This window comes from Poecile atricapillus, chromosome Z (assembly GCF_030490865.1).
Source record: "Poecile atricapillus isolate bPoeAtr1 chromosome Z, bPoeAtr1.hap1, whole genome shotgun sequence".
Classification (NCBI taxonomy): domain Eukaryota; kingdom Metazoa; phylum Chordata; class Aves; order Passeriformes; family Paridae; genus Poecile; species Poecile atricapillus.
In genome coordinates this window covers 43,488,489-43,504,019 of record NC_081289.1, presented here as the reverse complement: position 1 = coordinate 43,504,019, position 15,531 = coordinate 43,488,489, and the positions used below count along the sequence as shown (strand labels likewise).

Genomic DNA, 15,531 nt, shown 5'->3' with positions numbered 1-15,531 from the left:
ATGCCATCTAGACACATAATGATCTTGTCTTTGAAGAGGTCCAAGACGTCACTGATCCTTTTGATCTCTCTTCCCCTCTTGTGACATAACATTTGGCTTTTGGTCTTCTACAGCAAATCAGAAATTTGTTATAGAGTGCTAGGAAGGAGAACTTGCTGGGCTTTGCAGGCCCCTACAGGCAGTGCACATGAAATTCAGGCATTTCCTAAATTTGGTACCTGCTCCACGTTTTTCCATTATTTCAGGGAATACCATGGTCCCAAGGGAATACCAAGGTGTTCTTCCAATTTAATGTTTCTGTAAGTTTTACTCCCTAGACAAAGCTCCTACTCCAAGATCTTAATTCATGTAGGCATTTTGTTAAGTCCAGCCCCTCACACATACACACACTTCCCCTTAGTACATTCTTAGCATTATATTCTTAATTCCCACTAGTTTCTATGTGATTTGAGTTTGCGTTACAGGAACTGTCTGGAAAAGAATATAAAGTTTTATAAAATTAATATTATTTTTTATGTAATGTACAGCTTTTTACATCATGTTTTGCCCATGAAATGAGCCAGTGCAGCTTGCAAAATGTACAATGAGTTAGTAAGGGTAGAAAATATAAGATTAAGAAGCTATGTTTGAAACTATACGCTCTTCCTTCTCACACATTTTCAATTCTGGATTTCTTCCAAATGATCAGGCATTGCCATCTAATACAGTTATTCTAAGAATTTGATTGATATTGCCTGTTTACCTCACCTTTCTTCTTAGCTATAAATAAGACTACATTATCATCAGTATTGTGAAGGACCTGCTCAGCAACAATCACTGCTATTCCAAATCACGTTCACTTTTTCATCTCTTATTGAAATGCACACAATCAAATGCAGACTTTTCAGACACTATTTTTGAGATGGTCTATAATCCAAACTCCTCTCGAATTAATCCTTCTTGACCTTTTCTTTTTAAATCTCTTCTGTCATTTTTGTAAGAAATAAACTGCATCTGTGCGAGAAGGAGAACTTTCTAACCATCATCCAAAGCAGTGAATTTGTGCAATAGGCAGCCTGTGTTTCCAAATGACTAAATATTTTTCATTCTTCTTTGCTCTTTGTAATTAATTTTTACTACCATCTTATTTCCCTTTGGTTCTATGTTTATCATATTTTCATTATCATATTCTGTATTAAAGTATTTGTACAAAGATTTTCCTTAACTTTTAGCAAGTCAGCACACAGATACAGTTACTGATATAGTCTAGAAAACATACTGCAGTTAAAACTGATAATATTTTAATAATGACCACTACAGATATCATGTTGCTGGTCTTCCCAAAGTTTGTGACTGCACCACTTCATTGCACATTCACACAGATGCACTAAGCGAGAAAGACAAGAGAAGTCTTCATTTTGAAACCATTTATGAGATGCACTTTCCTAAAATTATAAATCACTGCAGACAAAGCAAAGTGGCCATGATGCCTAATAGAAATAAGTGTATTGACCTGAAATTTTGCAACAGATTACCAGTAATATTAACAAGTGTTATTTGCATTAAATGTAGGGTTTGAAAGGGTAGAGTTTCAGTAAATAAAAGGAGCTTAAAAGAGAGAGAAAAAAATTTTAGCAGGGCTAGTAGTGACATGACACATTCCATTATGAGTGTGGTAAGAAAAAGAAGTAGTGAATGTCCCATTCTTGGAAGTGACTCTGGGCTTTGAGAAACCAGGTCTAGTAGGAAGTGTCCCAGCCTGCGGCAGGGGGTGTTGGGACTCAATGATTTAGAAGGTCTCCTTCCCACTCCAACCATTCTGGGATTGCTGCCACTGGGGTCATCAGGGTCATCAGGCTAGACTTATAGTTCAGCAAGTGTATAAGCAATTAAATTAGATTAAGGATTTGGTAGTAAAATGACTGTAAGCCTATTTCAGACGGCCTTCTAGGACAAGTTGTTACATTTCTGTTGGAAACAAGCAGTGGTCCATTCAATCAATTTTAGTTCGAGGTCAGAGCAAGGTTTAGTGTTCATAAGGGTAAAAAATTGATCAAGAAGAAACCCACGGAGACCCAGAGGAGGCCATGGGTCATGCAGTGCATTACAATCTATACTTTTCTAGACTTCCTCCTTTGGGTAGGTGAAGGTCATTGTGCTTTTGGCCACAATTAGGGTCACGGTGTTTGTCTACAGGCAGAGGCTGTAGACGAACACCATGTCTAAAGGTAGAGGCTTTACAGAAGCTGTAGAGCCTAGCCTTAAGAACTCGTGGATAGTCATTCTATTTTTCTCTGGAACGTGAGTGACTGATCTATGCAAGCTTTCCCCGTTATAATAAAATTCCCATAATCTGACTGTGCTGTTCATCTATCCGTTTTCAGCCTGGTTACAGGTGTGCCGGCAGCGCCCGGGGAGCTGCGGCCGGGCCATGCCATGGCACCGGCACCTCGGAGCCTCCTCGGCGGCGCGCACGGCCCAGGCCGGCGGGCGGAGTCTGCTCCCGCCACCGCCTCCCGGCACCGCCCGCCGGGCCTTCCGCCCACGCCGGGCGGGATGCGGGGCGCTCGCAGGCGGCTCTGCTCCGCCCTGATCGTCGCGTACGGCCTCTTCTCCCTCTACGCGGCCTACACCGTGTTCTTGCGGCCGCGCCGCCCGGCCGCCCCTCGCCCGCACCGGGACCGCCGCGGCCCGCGAGGTGAGCGCGGCGGCGGGGCTGCTCCGAGCCGCCCTGCCCGGCCTGCCCGCGGCCGGCGGGGCAGCGGCAGCGGCAGTGGCAGCGGGGTTGGTGCGGGGCCGGCCGAGCCTGGCGGGCGGCGCCTGGCGGCGGCCTCTGAGGGAGAGCGGGGCCGGCGCCTCAGCGCTCCCCGCCGGGGCTGCGCTGGCCGCGGCCGTTCCCGCAGGGGGGCCTTGGTGGCACCGTGCGGCCCGGCGGCGGAGAGAGGGCGGCGGTGGATGTGGTGATGGCGGTGGTGGTGGTGATGGTAGCCATGGTGGTGGTAGCCGTGGTAGTGTTCCCTGCCTAGGGCGGAAGGATGGTTGTCAGGTGCTGCGTGAAATTACAAATTTGAAAAATTCGTCAGTCTTCCTAAAGCTGTGAATTTGATTTTTTTTTTTTTTAATGTAAATCACTCTTTTAGGTTTCACAGATCATGTTGCCTTGGGAAATGAAGAGTGGAATCCATGGGATGCGGATGAGAAAAACGAGCTGGCTGCTTCTCAGCAGAGATATGAAGCTAATCTTAAAATGATAAAATATGCGAGGTCTCACCTAGAACAGACCAATCTTAGAGTACAGATTTGGGGCAAAGCAGCAATTGGTAAGCAGATGTAGTCCATGTCTACTGGTTATTTAACCTTTCTGGTATAACACTTTTCTCTGTTTTCTGATTATTAAAATTTATGTATATGATTCAATAATATGTATATTGGTACATGAGGACTATTAAGGAAATGCTAGCTGTTACTCAAATTCATAGCAATATAAGAAGTTGAACTCCAGTTTCTTTGTATCAGTTCCTTTCCAGGTTTTTTTTCTGCATCTGTCAAGGAGAATGTCTCAGTTGGCAAAAAAACAGTTACTTTTTAAATCCATTCTAGTTTCCCGTATGATGCAAGGAGAGGCCTCGTACTTGCCTAACCAGATTATTTTTGTCAAATTTACACTTCGTGGAATAAAGCATCACACAGTGAGAAATAAAGCATTTTCTGTATTGCAGTGTACTGTAGTACTACTGCCACTGACGAACTTGGAAATTCTTCTGCTGTGGAAGATACTGAGTTTCCCCTCTGTACAAACTGAGAGCCAAGGTCTTCTCAAGCTCTTCAACTACTGCTGAAGACACCACATCAGTCTTCTTACTTTAGGTTTTTTGTAAATGCTGGGCTTACAGTTAAATTTTCATGTAGCATTGTAGAGCACATAGGTATATTATCTGGTATATTACCATCATAAAAATAGGTGCATTTCACAAAAGCTTAAGAGAAGTATGCTTGTCCTTAAAATGCAAGGTAATATTTGCTCATTTTTAGTGGTACAGGTTCTGGGAAGAGTTGCTAACAGAAGAAGTAGTGTATATCTTCATCTGCTGATACTTTGTCAGCCAGAGAATCTTTTTAAAGGTTAATGTGGAAAAAAAAAATGTTTACCAATTCCAAGTCATATTATGCAAGAGGCTCTAACATTTTTTTCCCCAAGTTCTTATGTTGTGATGCTTTTTCGTTTTCCAGAAATAATTTTTTTTGGCGTGTAGAGTAGGCAAGATCTGTACATTTAAATTCTCCAGCATGTTTTCATTTACATAGGTCTCTACCTTTGGCAACATATTTTTGGGGGGCACCTTGAGCCAGCTGATGTGGCTGCACAGTGGAGAGAAGGAAGCCAAAAAGCAGGAAAAACATACTTCAGGTATTGTTCATGATGTTGATTTCAGTTGTGTAAACTTTAACAAATAATTAATTGGAAAGTTAAATTAAATAATGCACTGCTCAGGCATTATTTTGCCTATCTCAGAGTTGTGATTATTTTAATACAGTTGCAAATACTTTAATTTTGTAATGTTTTGATAACTATGGAATATGCACACAGCTTCCCATTGAAAATTGAGAAGAATTGACCATTTCTACACGGAAACACATACTTGATAAATCTAACCAATTCTAGACCAAACATGTCACTGTTAAAAAATAGAAAACTAGGGAGCAATTTAGTCTGCTTTATGATGGCTTGTGTTATTAAAAAATATATGAAAGAACTTAGCAATGCTGAGAGAAAGAACAGCCAAGAAACCTCAGTGGCAGGGTCAGGATACAACCCCAATAACAGTGTTAAGAGCAAGGGCTTGGGGGCTCATAGTTGATGAAGTTGGGCATGCATATGTGAGGCAGGAAGATGTCTCCTGCTTTTTGGTCTCTGCTGTATTCAGGGTAGAGGGACTTGGCTCACTCATTCATAAATAGGAATGTGTCAAAACCATAATTTGTTTATTTTTATAACAAAGGCTATCTGTGAGACCTAGCTTCTGGTTACCTACTTGATTTGCAAACAAGAATTTTGTACGGAAGGGAAGATTTCACTTAAAGCACTATTTGCTTTAACAGTGGTGTTTGATCTGTGATCATGTATGTTTTAAGACTGTTGTCAAATATTTTATATTATTCAGTGAATGATATAGAGCTTTTCTCTGCGTCCCTATTTAATACAGTTTTAATGCTTTCTGTGAAGATACAGTGGAAACTGAAGGATTTTTTATCTATTTGGCCAGTTAGCCAGTCTGCAGAAGTAGGTCTCCTGCAACATTTAGTCCCTTGCACCAGGACTGGCCTGTTAAAAAAGTTTTCTTTTAATAAATAAAGTACACTGTTAAGTGAGTTTAACTTCTGAAACATGTGTTGATTTAAAAGGCTGTTTTTTCCTTGCACAAGATGTGGTTCTAGTTGAAATATTTGAAGGTAGTGTTTGAAGTACCCATGTGACTGTGAATTGAAAGGAGGTTTTAAATGATCAGAAAATTTCTAAAAATTATTTTGAATTGTTTATCAAAGTGTCTAAGAGTAAGCATGGTACAGGCCATAGAGTCTTTTCAGAAGAAATAGATGGATTTATATACTCTTCAACAGAAAAAGCTGTATTCCTTGACTGCAAATAAAAGATGATCCTACAAGTTTAGAGAATCAACTATGAATGATGCTACTCCATCTTGGAAGTCTCCTTGACAGAGTAATAGAGCTTCCAATTCACAAATACAGAGAAAGGATACAGCCCTTTCTTTGAATATTGAACCAGTGCAGTCTTAGTGGCAAAAGATGTTGCTGTTTCCAGAGTCTGCCATGATAAGTTATCTTCCTGTTACTGGCATGCGAATTTCTTCAAGCTCTTGCTTTTCACATTTATAACATGAAAACAATTTGCTCTGCTTAATGAGTCTGCCATTGATTATGATTATTTGACTGATTATGGTTATTTTCTTTCTAGTGTGCCTGTTTCAGATGATTAATAACCTCACATATTTCCTTAGGATATGCATCTTTCAAAGAAAGACTTCCATACTTGCATTTAAATATCTTCTTGTTATGTCTAGATGAGCCAGGGATAATCAAGTCCCTATTTTAATTTCAACTTGGATGCAGGTCCTATAAAATACAAAGCTTAAGTTTAGTACCAACATAGCAAAGGTTGACTTTTGACAGACTAGTAGAAACTTGTTGTGCAAAATATAGAAAATATGCGATATAACTGTTATTTTAACAACTAGGGTTCTGAAATAGCTACTTTTTACTCTATTTGGAAATGTTGTGGAGAAGAATTGTGTGATTTTGGTTTCTCACTGGTTATAAGATTTTCTAGAATTGTTTACTGCCTGGCTGAGGAAAATTATCTCCATTTGATTACTAGATGAGGCTAGAGGGAGCTAGCTGAGGTGACATATTTGGAGAATATGTGCTGCTCTGCAGTTTTCTGTGGTAAGTTTAATGATTGTTAAAAAATAGACCTCTGGTGAATGTTTCTAAAGAATACCAAATTTAAAGACACAAAAATGCCAAAATACCACTTGAACGCAGTTGCATGAATAAGTCCTTTTTGTATATATATATACATGATGGAGAATACACATCTCTGTTATGGATGTTGACGGGTTCATGTTTTCACCAAAGAAATTGCCAAAAAATACATGAAGTATCAGCTTCTGCATGAAATGCAGATTTTTTTATTTAAAAACAGAAGGGGAGAAGAAACTTCATAGCTGCGGATTTTAGTAACATCTTGGCCCATTCATACGAAAAGCAAGAGAGCAGGATTTAACACTTTCTCTGGCTTGAAGCAATTCACACCCTTCTCTTCTGTCTTCTAGGAACATGTTGTATAGCACAGTGCCAAACTTCTTACCTCTTTATTTGGTAAGAGCTTTCCTAAATTTCTATTCCATTAAGTCACACCCTCTCTGTTTTATAAACATTCAGCACTGCATTGCCTCAGTCAACCAGGAGGGGTTTCTATCAAACGATTCCATCTGGGATAGTTTCTGGCAATTCAGTTTTAAGAAAACCCAGTAGTGAAGCTTTTTGAAAATCCAGAAACACTACATCCACTGGTTCCTCTTTATCTGTGTTCTTATTGACATGCTCATAGATCTACATCAGATCAGTGAAACAGGATAGCTCATTTCTAGCAGTGCTTTATCCTTATATGTAATCAGTGATCTTACCTATTGATAAGATGAGTGATCTTACTCTTTATTACAGATTCTTCCAGAGAGGGAATTAATACTGACTGTTCTCCAGAGTCCTATCAAGTTGTTTTGGTAGATGGGAGTCTACAAAATATGATGAACCACTTAGCAAGCATAGTGTCTCTTCATAATGACAGCTGCATGCCTCTGCCAGCAGTTCCGCAATTCTGTGTTCCTTCAAAACTCTCAAGTGAATGCTATCCAGGTTCAGATCCTCCATTTGATATACTGTTTCTGATCTTCAACTTTTTATTTTTTGCTGAAGCAAATAAGTTAGGTGTGGGAATCTCCCTTATTTTTCTGGTGAGCCATATGGGGCTGGGGAGGGAGGTTCTGTGTTGTTTACTTTTTGGATTGAAGCACACAGCATGTCTAGGCGTCTTATACAGTGTTTTTGAACAGTCTACAAGCTTCTTGAAAGTTTCTTGTGATTGAACTGCTCCTTTTCAAGTTCTTTTCTTGGTTTTTCTTTCATTTTTCTGTAATTCCTTTATTGCATATGGAATATCTCTATGCTGGATGTATTTATTACGATCTCTCCTGCTTCAAGTGTTAAATTTAATCATTGCTGTTACAGAATGGCTAACCCCTTCAGAATGGGCACTGTATGACCCATCTAAAACAGCATCTTTTTGTATGACTGTCTATGACAAGTAAGGAAAAATAAGGGCTTTGTAGAAAGCAAGTCACGTATTTAGTCCAAAAAATGTAACCTTTCCATATTGTCTTTGATCTAGCCTTCATATGCATAGTTAGTACTGTTGGGATGATTCCCTTAATTTTGCAGCTTCTGTAATCCCTGTTCTGTTTCCCAATCCCAATTGAGTTCTGACTGGGAGTTAATAGTACAACTCTAGCATGGTGGTTTAATTATTAAAGTATGGGATTTATGAGACTTGCACCATGTTATATTTTTTCCCCCCTCTGTAATTTTATACCATTCAACTTCATGTATTCTTACACACAGGTCATCACTTCCTAACCTGTACATCTTGTTATTGCTGTAAAGCTGTTGAAGTGCTGTGTCATAGAAAAAACCCTTTTTCCTGAAGCCTCTTTTCAAGGTGATCACTGGACCTGTAGATACTTAGTCACTATTTTAGGCATTTCAAAACTCAAGGTATCCTCTCTTAGGAATTCCGGTGTTTCCATTCTCATTGTCTGTTAAACTTTGGATTTAAGTCTTGATGTGACTTAACATTTAATGTATTAGAAGTCTCGATTCCAGGTCATGAGTCTTACAAATCTCTGCTCCAAAATACATCACTCCCACCAAGCCAACAGCATGTTGGCTTAACGTGGATTTAAAATACACTTGTCTAAGGTCAGTCTGCTTGACATAACCTCACTGGAATAGTTTCTACAGCTTTTGTTGTGAGGGTTTTTTTCCTCAGTAAATATATTTGAGCTAAAACTAGCTGTTAGTCTCAGCACTTAATGAGTTAAAACTCATGCTGATTCTAAATTAAGTTTTGCTGGTAGCTGAAAAACTAGTGATGCAGCAGACCTAGAAAACTAGCACTTAACTGGCTCCTAGAAAAAAAAAATACTATTTTCTTCCCTTTTTCCCAAGCTGTGTAACTGCTACCTCTTTGCCCTCAGTCAATAACCTGTTAACACACCAGATAACTGAAGAGCAGGAGCTGGCAAATACTGATTTATTTCATTGCAGTTCGTAAATGGCTTTTGTCAGATAACTAGCAAACTATTAAAGATTTAATGATTTTGCTATGTGACTGAAATTCTTCCATTAAATACATTGTGCAAGATTTGGAAATGCTATTTTATAACTAAAATGTTTACATTTACTACTTTATATCAGAGCCTCAAGTTTGACCTGGGTCATACAACTAACCTAAGTTTACATTCAGATATTTCTTGTGTTATTGATTCTACTCAGTAGAAACTTAATCAAAATACCGAGAAAAGAAATATGCAAGATAAGCTGTCACTCTTAATGATACCAGATTTAGTGTAGTCTTCAGGTTTTGGGAAGGACCTCTCTCTTGTTCTAACACAGCATTCATTGATTATTACTGGACTTAAGAAAATGTTTAACCTTTAGTGAACATCAAGGCGCACCCTTCTTTGAAAGGTGATTTACACACATTTTGAGGTCTGAGTATGGTGTTAAAATACCTTATTGAAGTAAATCACCTTTTTCCTGAATAAAAATGAAAGCAGCTTTACTCCTGTGCTAAGCAGTAGATACTATCAACAGAAGTGGTTATAGTTGCACAGTAATTTTGCAGTATATTGCATTTAGTTTATCAAAGAAAAAATAATGGGAGTACATACTCCGTTATTGTGTAGAAAGACTAGCTAGAAGATTGAAGTCAGTAATTTTTCTTACAAAGTCTTGCTTTATTTAGTGTTGTATTTTGGTTTTCTCAGCTTCCTCACCGGCCCATCTGTAGTTCCCGGCTACTTCTCGGTGGAAGCGGAGCATGTGGTGCTGGTGCTGAACGGGAGGGAGCCGGCGAAGGTCGCCTACGCCACGCAGTGGCTGCACTACGCACAGACACTGATGGAGACCCGCAAAATCCAGCACGTGGCGGTGCTGCTGCTCGGGAGCGAGCAGTGCAACAACGCCTGGATTCAGCCATACCTGAAACGAAACGGGGGATTTGTAAATCTGCTCTTTGTCACATATGACTATGCCTTCGTAAATGAAGAAGATATTTTCCAGTGGCCTTTAGGAGTAGCTACGTAAGTGCCATAGACAGGAGTTGCAATTGATTAGTTAATTGTTGTGCATGAGGTATGGAAAATATGACTGAGTGTTACTGCTGATGCCCAAAACAATTGTAATAAGTAAATTGCAGAACATGATCCTATCAGTCAATTTCTAAATCAGGCATTGGAGTCTTTCAAAGTTGCATTTAGTAATAAAAATGATAACAGGAAAAGAATGCTCGTGTTTAGGAGACTTTAGGAAAATGAACCTGTATCTCCTAAAGTTTTCTGTTTATTCATTCTTCAATAGATTTGCTCTTGAGATTTATCATAACTGCTGATGTAATATGTTCCAATTACATGGAGATTCAAAAGATATTTATGTAACTAAATAACCTTTTATTAGTGGCAGGTACTATTTATTCAGGAAAGGAAGGAGTACTTTTTTTAACCTCCATTATGGCTCAAAAGACTTCTGTTTGGAGTTGTTATACTCCAGTATCACAGCAGTGTAAGCTGGCTTAACTGCTTGTTTAAAAAATCCATTTTTGTTATACTCAAGTGCTCAAACTATTTATGTGTACTAAATAAAGTTTCAGCTAGATATACTACTTCATATAGATATATTACTTCGTATTAGCAGAGTTTATAGTGGTTTAGCTACTTACCAGGGTAATAGAAGCTGAAAGGAATACAGGATTATTTTCATATCTTGTGTTGAATTTGAATTCAATATCCTGTATTGATCCAGTTGGCTCAACAAGCTGGAAAACTGTATAGAGCTTTTTTGTATACAATTTTAATTTGTTCACAGTGTCTCTGAAATACACAAAATTTGGACTCTTGATGGTGTCAAAGAATTGATGGCACTGTAAGTTCCTGAGTGGAAAGATGTTGAGTTTTGAGATACAGAGATTAAGGTGACAGTTAAGAGAAAGCAACAGCACTTAAAACAATAAACTGGGGTGTGGAGCTGGGTGGAAAAAGATAAATTTGGTATCAAAATGGGGTTCCTGGCCTTTGCATAAAATGGCTGTAAAAAAATGGGGTTAAAGGCATTAAAATATGCCAGATTTTCCAAATAAAGAGAGAAAATGAAGACGTAGAATGATGCAAAAATATTTGCATAGGGACAAATGGTTATTAGAAACTAAGTGAATTAACATTCATCATGCAGTAGGAGAATGAGGGAAGGACTGCCCCATCAAATAATGTACAGCAAGCTATTGAGGAGCCAGAATATAAGAATATTGAAATTCACTCAGGTCAAGGTGAGATTTTGCATTGAGAGGTTACCAGTGGTATTTTCAGTAGATAAGCACATCCAGAGATCAAGGTAGGTAAGACTTATGTACCATCATTACCATTAAACTGGCCATTTCAGTCAAAACTTGTGGTTGCATCAAGAACAGCTTCTTTGGAAAAGCACGTTAGTCAAGGACATTCTGTAATATGTACATGTAATATTTCTGATGTTGAAAGAAGATGTAAGTATTCTGGAAACTTTGTAAAAGGACTGACGGGGGCAAAGGGAATAAAGACATAATTTTAGGAGAGGACTTGAATTGGTTTACTTGTGGGTCGGTCTGTATGGATAGGGATTGGCAACAAGTAGGTGGGTTTAGTCTTAAAATATGATGCACTGAAAAATAAATGCTGCAAAATGTTTTCCTTTAATATAGTTGTCTAACTTACACATTGTTTTTACAGCTACAGAAATTTTCCGGTTGTGGAACCCAGCTGGTCAATGCTACATGATCCGAGATCATATCTATGTAATTTCTTAGGAACAGTTTATAAGAATTCTTCTAGAGAAACCCTAATTGAAATTCTGAAACAGGATGGGATTGACAAACTTTGCTGGATTGCAGCCAGAGAACAGTAAGACTTTAATATACTTAATGAAAATATTGAGGTTTTTGTCTGGTTAATTATTGCCAATCTTTTATTGAGTGTTAAAAAATAGTACAAATGAAGGTAATCAGTCCTTTAGGGTAATTGTAAGGTAATTAGTTGGGATATTGCAGAGACTCTTTGTTTAGGTCATCATAACATAACTGCCTTTCTGTTATATTTTACATAAGGCATATTTTTAAATCTAGTATAGAAAAATCTCCTACATATATATATATAAAACGATCGATGACCATCTGTTTTTTTCTTAAAAATATTTGATTATGAGAAGAAACACTTCTCCTGTATTTTGTGGAGTTTAATGTCTTTCTAGAGGAAGGAAGACAGCCATATTTTGTTGTGTTCCACATGATAGTGGGATTTAATCTGTACAGCACAGTTGTTTTTGACTAACAAGAGTAGGGTTCTGATTCTGTTTCTTAACTTTGAAAAGCATCACCTCTAAAATGTTGAATAGCAGGCACAGTGGTGCTCAGTTAGACCTTAGCTGCCCTGATGAAGAGTCTCAGGAGATGGATTGTATCTGTGACACAAACTCTTATCTCCCAGACTGAGACACTGCAAATAGATGAATTCAGGTTAAACAAATTGCTGTGTGTCCTAGCTTTTGAAGAGCAAGCCTCTTCTGAGGCCAAAAAATGTCATTAAAAAGTCCATTGAGTGTCTCCCTTTTTGTCTGTTTCTAAAGTGTGCTGTGAAGTAAATTGATGTATGCATCATCCAAGTCATGCAGAAGATTTGAAGTGGCGTTTCAATTTGTTTCTTACACTTCTAAGTATTAATAATTTCTGAAAAGGGCCACATATTACAATCTATTTTTAACAGTGACATTTTCAATACATTTTTAGAAGACTTTTAAAAGCAGTTAAGACTAAAAGTAAAAGTCAGTTGACTGTGCGTGTAATATAAAATTTTTACACTGATAGCATTTTCAGTTTTATAAATAATAGAAATTAAATTGTATCTCTATTTTTTCATTGTGGTACCTGTGAGAAAAATACTAATTTTCACTCCTTTTACCTTCCTAGGTGGCAGCCTCAAGAAACAAATGAAAGTTTCAAAAACTATCAAGATGCCTTGCTGCAGAGTGATTTGACATTGTGCCCGGTGGGAATAAATACAGAATGTTACAGAATTTATGAGGCTTGTTCATATGGATCTCTGCCTGTTATAGAAGATGTAATGACACCGGGTGATTGCGGAAATTCATCAATGTACCACAGTGCTCCATTGCAATTATTAAAAACCATGGGGGCTCCATTTATCTTTATTAAAGACTGGAAAGAGCTTCCTGCTATTCTAGAGAAAGAAAAAAACCTGAGCTTACAAGAAAAGATTCAAAGGAGAAAAAAGCTCTTAGAATGGTATCAAAACTTCAAAGCATGGATGAGACAAAAATTCATTAATACTTTGGAAAATTCATTTTTGCCCAGTGATAAAGGATAAATTGTCCCTTTTGAAAATCTATAATAGATGACAGCTTAATTTCCATTAACCTGAGGCAGCTTTTACTTAAAAGTAACCTCACAGGACAGATGCATTCTTTTTAAAGTCAATGGAATTGCTCTAAGCTTGGCCAAGAGCTATATTTGGCCCTCCATCCTTAATGATTTTCAGAGAGGTTGTTGACATAATAGGATGGTACAAGGATGACAACAATTTTGTTACTATTTTCAAAATTTCTATGTCGCTGTGCGACTTGATCAAGTTTTTTAAGGATAGTATCTTTGAATTTGGTAAAATCCAACATACAAACATCACCTGTGTTCGAAGAAAAGAGAATGGAGGCTGTATGGTACAGGTAATTTATTAGAGAGACTACAAATAAAAGCATTATGACAAAGTTGCCAGGTTTAGCAAATTCTGGTAAGTGCTTGTTTTGAAAATGTGAACTAATTACTTGGTTGACATTTCATTTCCAGCAAAGTGACCATAATGCTAAAGATTCTGGAATAAAAATGTGTATTTCAAAGTAAAAATAGAGAACTCTTTTCTTGAAAATACTTGATAGCAATATATTTCATCTTGATCTTCAGATATAAAAATTACTTTCTTTAATTTCTTTTTAGTCTTGGGCCATACCTTTCTGCTTTTCTGGTCTTTCGTTAGTTGTAGTTACAGCTGCACATTCAGAACACCGGGCCTTAGACACAAACCTGCTTGCAGCTTATCTGGTTCCTCAAAATCTGCTAAAGCTCGTCAAAAGATGGCAGAAGTGTAATATGGTAAGAAGTGTAATGCATGTTTATGGTACTATGTATTATAAACAGTTTCAATGCTTTTTTGTTAAACCTAACCAAAGCGATCTGTTCTTGTTCTTGAGTGTGAGCAATTCCCTCCAGTATGTTCTACTGCGCAGTAGGACTGCACACACACCACTGCCATACCAAAGGGGTGTGGTGGCCACTTCTGTCTGACCACAGCATGACACATGGGTTCATTCTCCCACAGGAATTAAAGGCCAGTGCAACTGTACAGCTACGTACTGTGATACTACCTAAGTATTACTTACTATGTAAGTACTGTTATACTAGGCAAGACATTTGTGTACTGTCTAGTTCTGGAGTATATATCACACAAGAACACTTTGCTAGGTAATTAAATTGTCTGTCTAACATGAACTTCTGTAACTTACCACCCACATATTTCATCTGAAATGTCCTGCAGTTGCAGTACAATGCAAACATACTCCATTCAGCTGAGACAAAGTACAGCAGTGAGTTGATGAGCACTGCTTGCAGGTGCACCTTGTTAGACCAAATTCACAACAAATGTCCATACTTAGGATCTGAAGCGCATCAGCAGTACATAGCACCCAAGGGTTAGAGGAAGCTTGAGTACAGTAATCATGGAATGCTTTGGGTTGGAAGGGACCTTAAAGATCATGACCCCTCCTGCCATGGCCAAGGACACCTCCCACTGTCCCAGGTTGCTCAGAGCCCCATCCAACCTGGCCTTGGAATAGCTCCAGGGATGAGGCATCCACATCTTTTCTGGACAACCTGTTCCCATGTCTCACCACTGTGAGACAGTGCTGTATTTTTCCTCTAGTAGAGTCTTTATTTCTAAACAAGCTACAAAACTGCAGAACAATTACTTAGAGCAGTGTTTCTCAACTTGTCAGCAGGAGATCCCTTGGCACTCCTGCAAGATTTCAAGAAACTGTAGAAAACAACTCTGAGAAGTCAGCTTTTATAAAAGAGGATGCAGCTGCTAAAAAAATTGTAGTGTGCAGGTTGAAGTCTGAAAAGCAGTTGAGTATGTTACTTGGGTCATCAGCAGAAGAAAGATGCTGCTATTGATGTGCTCATTTCTAAGTAAACGTGAGTTTTTTCAAACTCATGGCAATTGTGTGTTAAGGGAGGCTGAGACATGTACTAAAATTTTAGTGAAATTTCACTTTGCAGCTGCTTGCCTGCTTGGGCGAGTTCAAAGGGAATTATTTTATCTATTGAACCAGTTCTTGACAGTTCACAGTTTTCAGTCCAGCAGGAATCGGCAGCAAGAGTTTTTTCTTGTGTTCTATTTCTAGTGCTAATGGAGCAAAACATCTTGAAGTCAAGGGAGGGATTCCTAACACATTAGGCAGGTGCTAGTGTTTTAATTGTTTTCTCATTTCACTGTCCAACTTGTGGAAGAAATTGTTAACTCTGCTCTATTTAGATCCAGAGCTGAGCAAGACCACAGAAGGGACCTTGGTAAAGAAAGGATGAGACTGAGGGAGGAAAGACAG

The 15,531-nt window shown here is 38.4% G+C and overlaps 1 protein-coding gene across 5 annotated transcripts; it reads left to right on the top strand.

The window, feature by feature from the left end:
* Positions 1 to 2,513: 2,513 nt before the first annotated feature.
* On the top strand, positions 2,514 to 13,825 carry LOC131593143 (ribitol-5-phosphate xylosyltransferase 1-like). Of its 5 annotated transcripts, XM_058865403.1 has the most exons (6): positions 2,514 to 2,677; positions 3,120 to 3,299; positions 4,285 to 4,387; positions 9,603 to 9,917; positions 11,595 to 11,765; positions 12,827 to 13,817. In XM_058865403.1, the coding sequence occupies exons 1-6, from the start codon at positions 2,536 to 2,538 to the stop codon at positions 13,242 to 13,244; spliced, it is 1,329 nt and encodes a 442-aa protein (XP_058721386.1). In that variant the 5' UTR covers positions 2,514 to 2,535; the 3' UTR covers positions 13,245 to 13,817. The 5 variants fall into 5 exon arrangements, with proteins under 5 accessions (XP_058721386.1, XP_058721390.1, XP_058721387.1 ...); XM_058865407.1 differs by lacking the exons at positions 2,514 to 2,677; positions 3,120 to 3,299; positions 4,285 to 4,387 and adding an exon at positions 6,418 to 6,441 and having other exon boundaries at positions 12,827 to 13,825; XM_058865404.1 differs by lacking the exons at positions 2,514 to 2,677; positions 3,120 to 3,299; positions 4,285 to 4,387 and adding an exon at positions 6,854 to 6,876 and having other exon boundaries at positions 12,827 to 13,825.
* Positions 13,826 to 15,531: the final 1,706 nt, after the last annotated feature.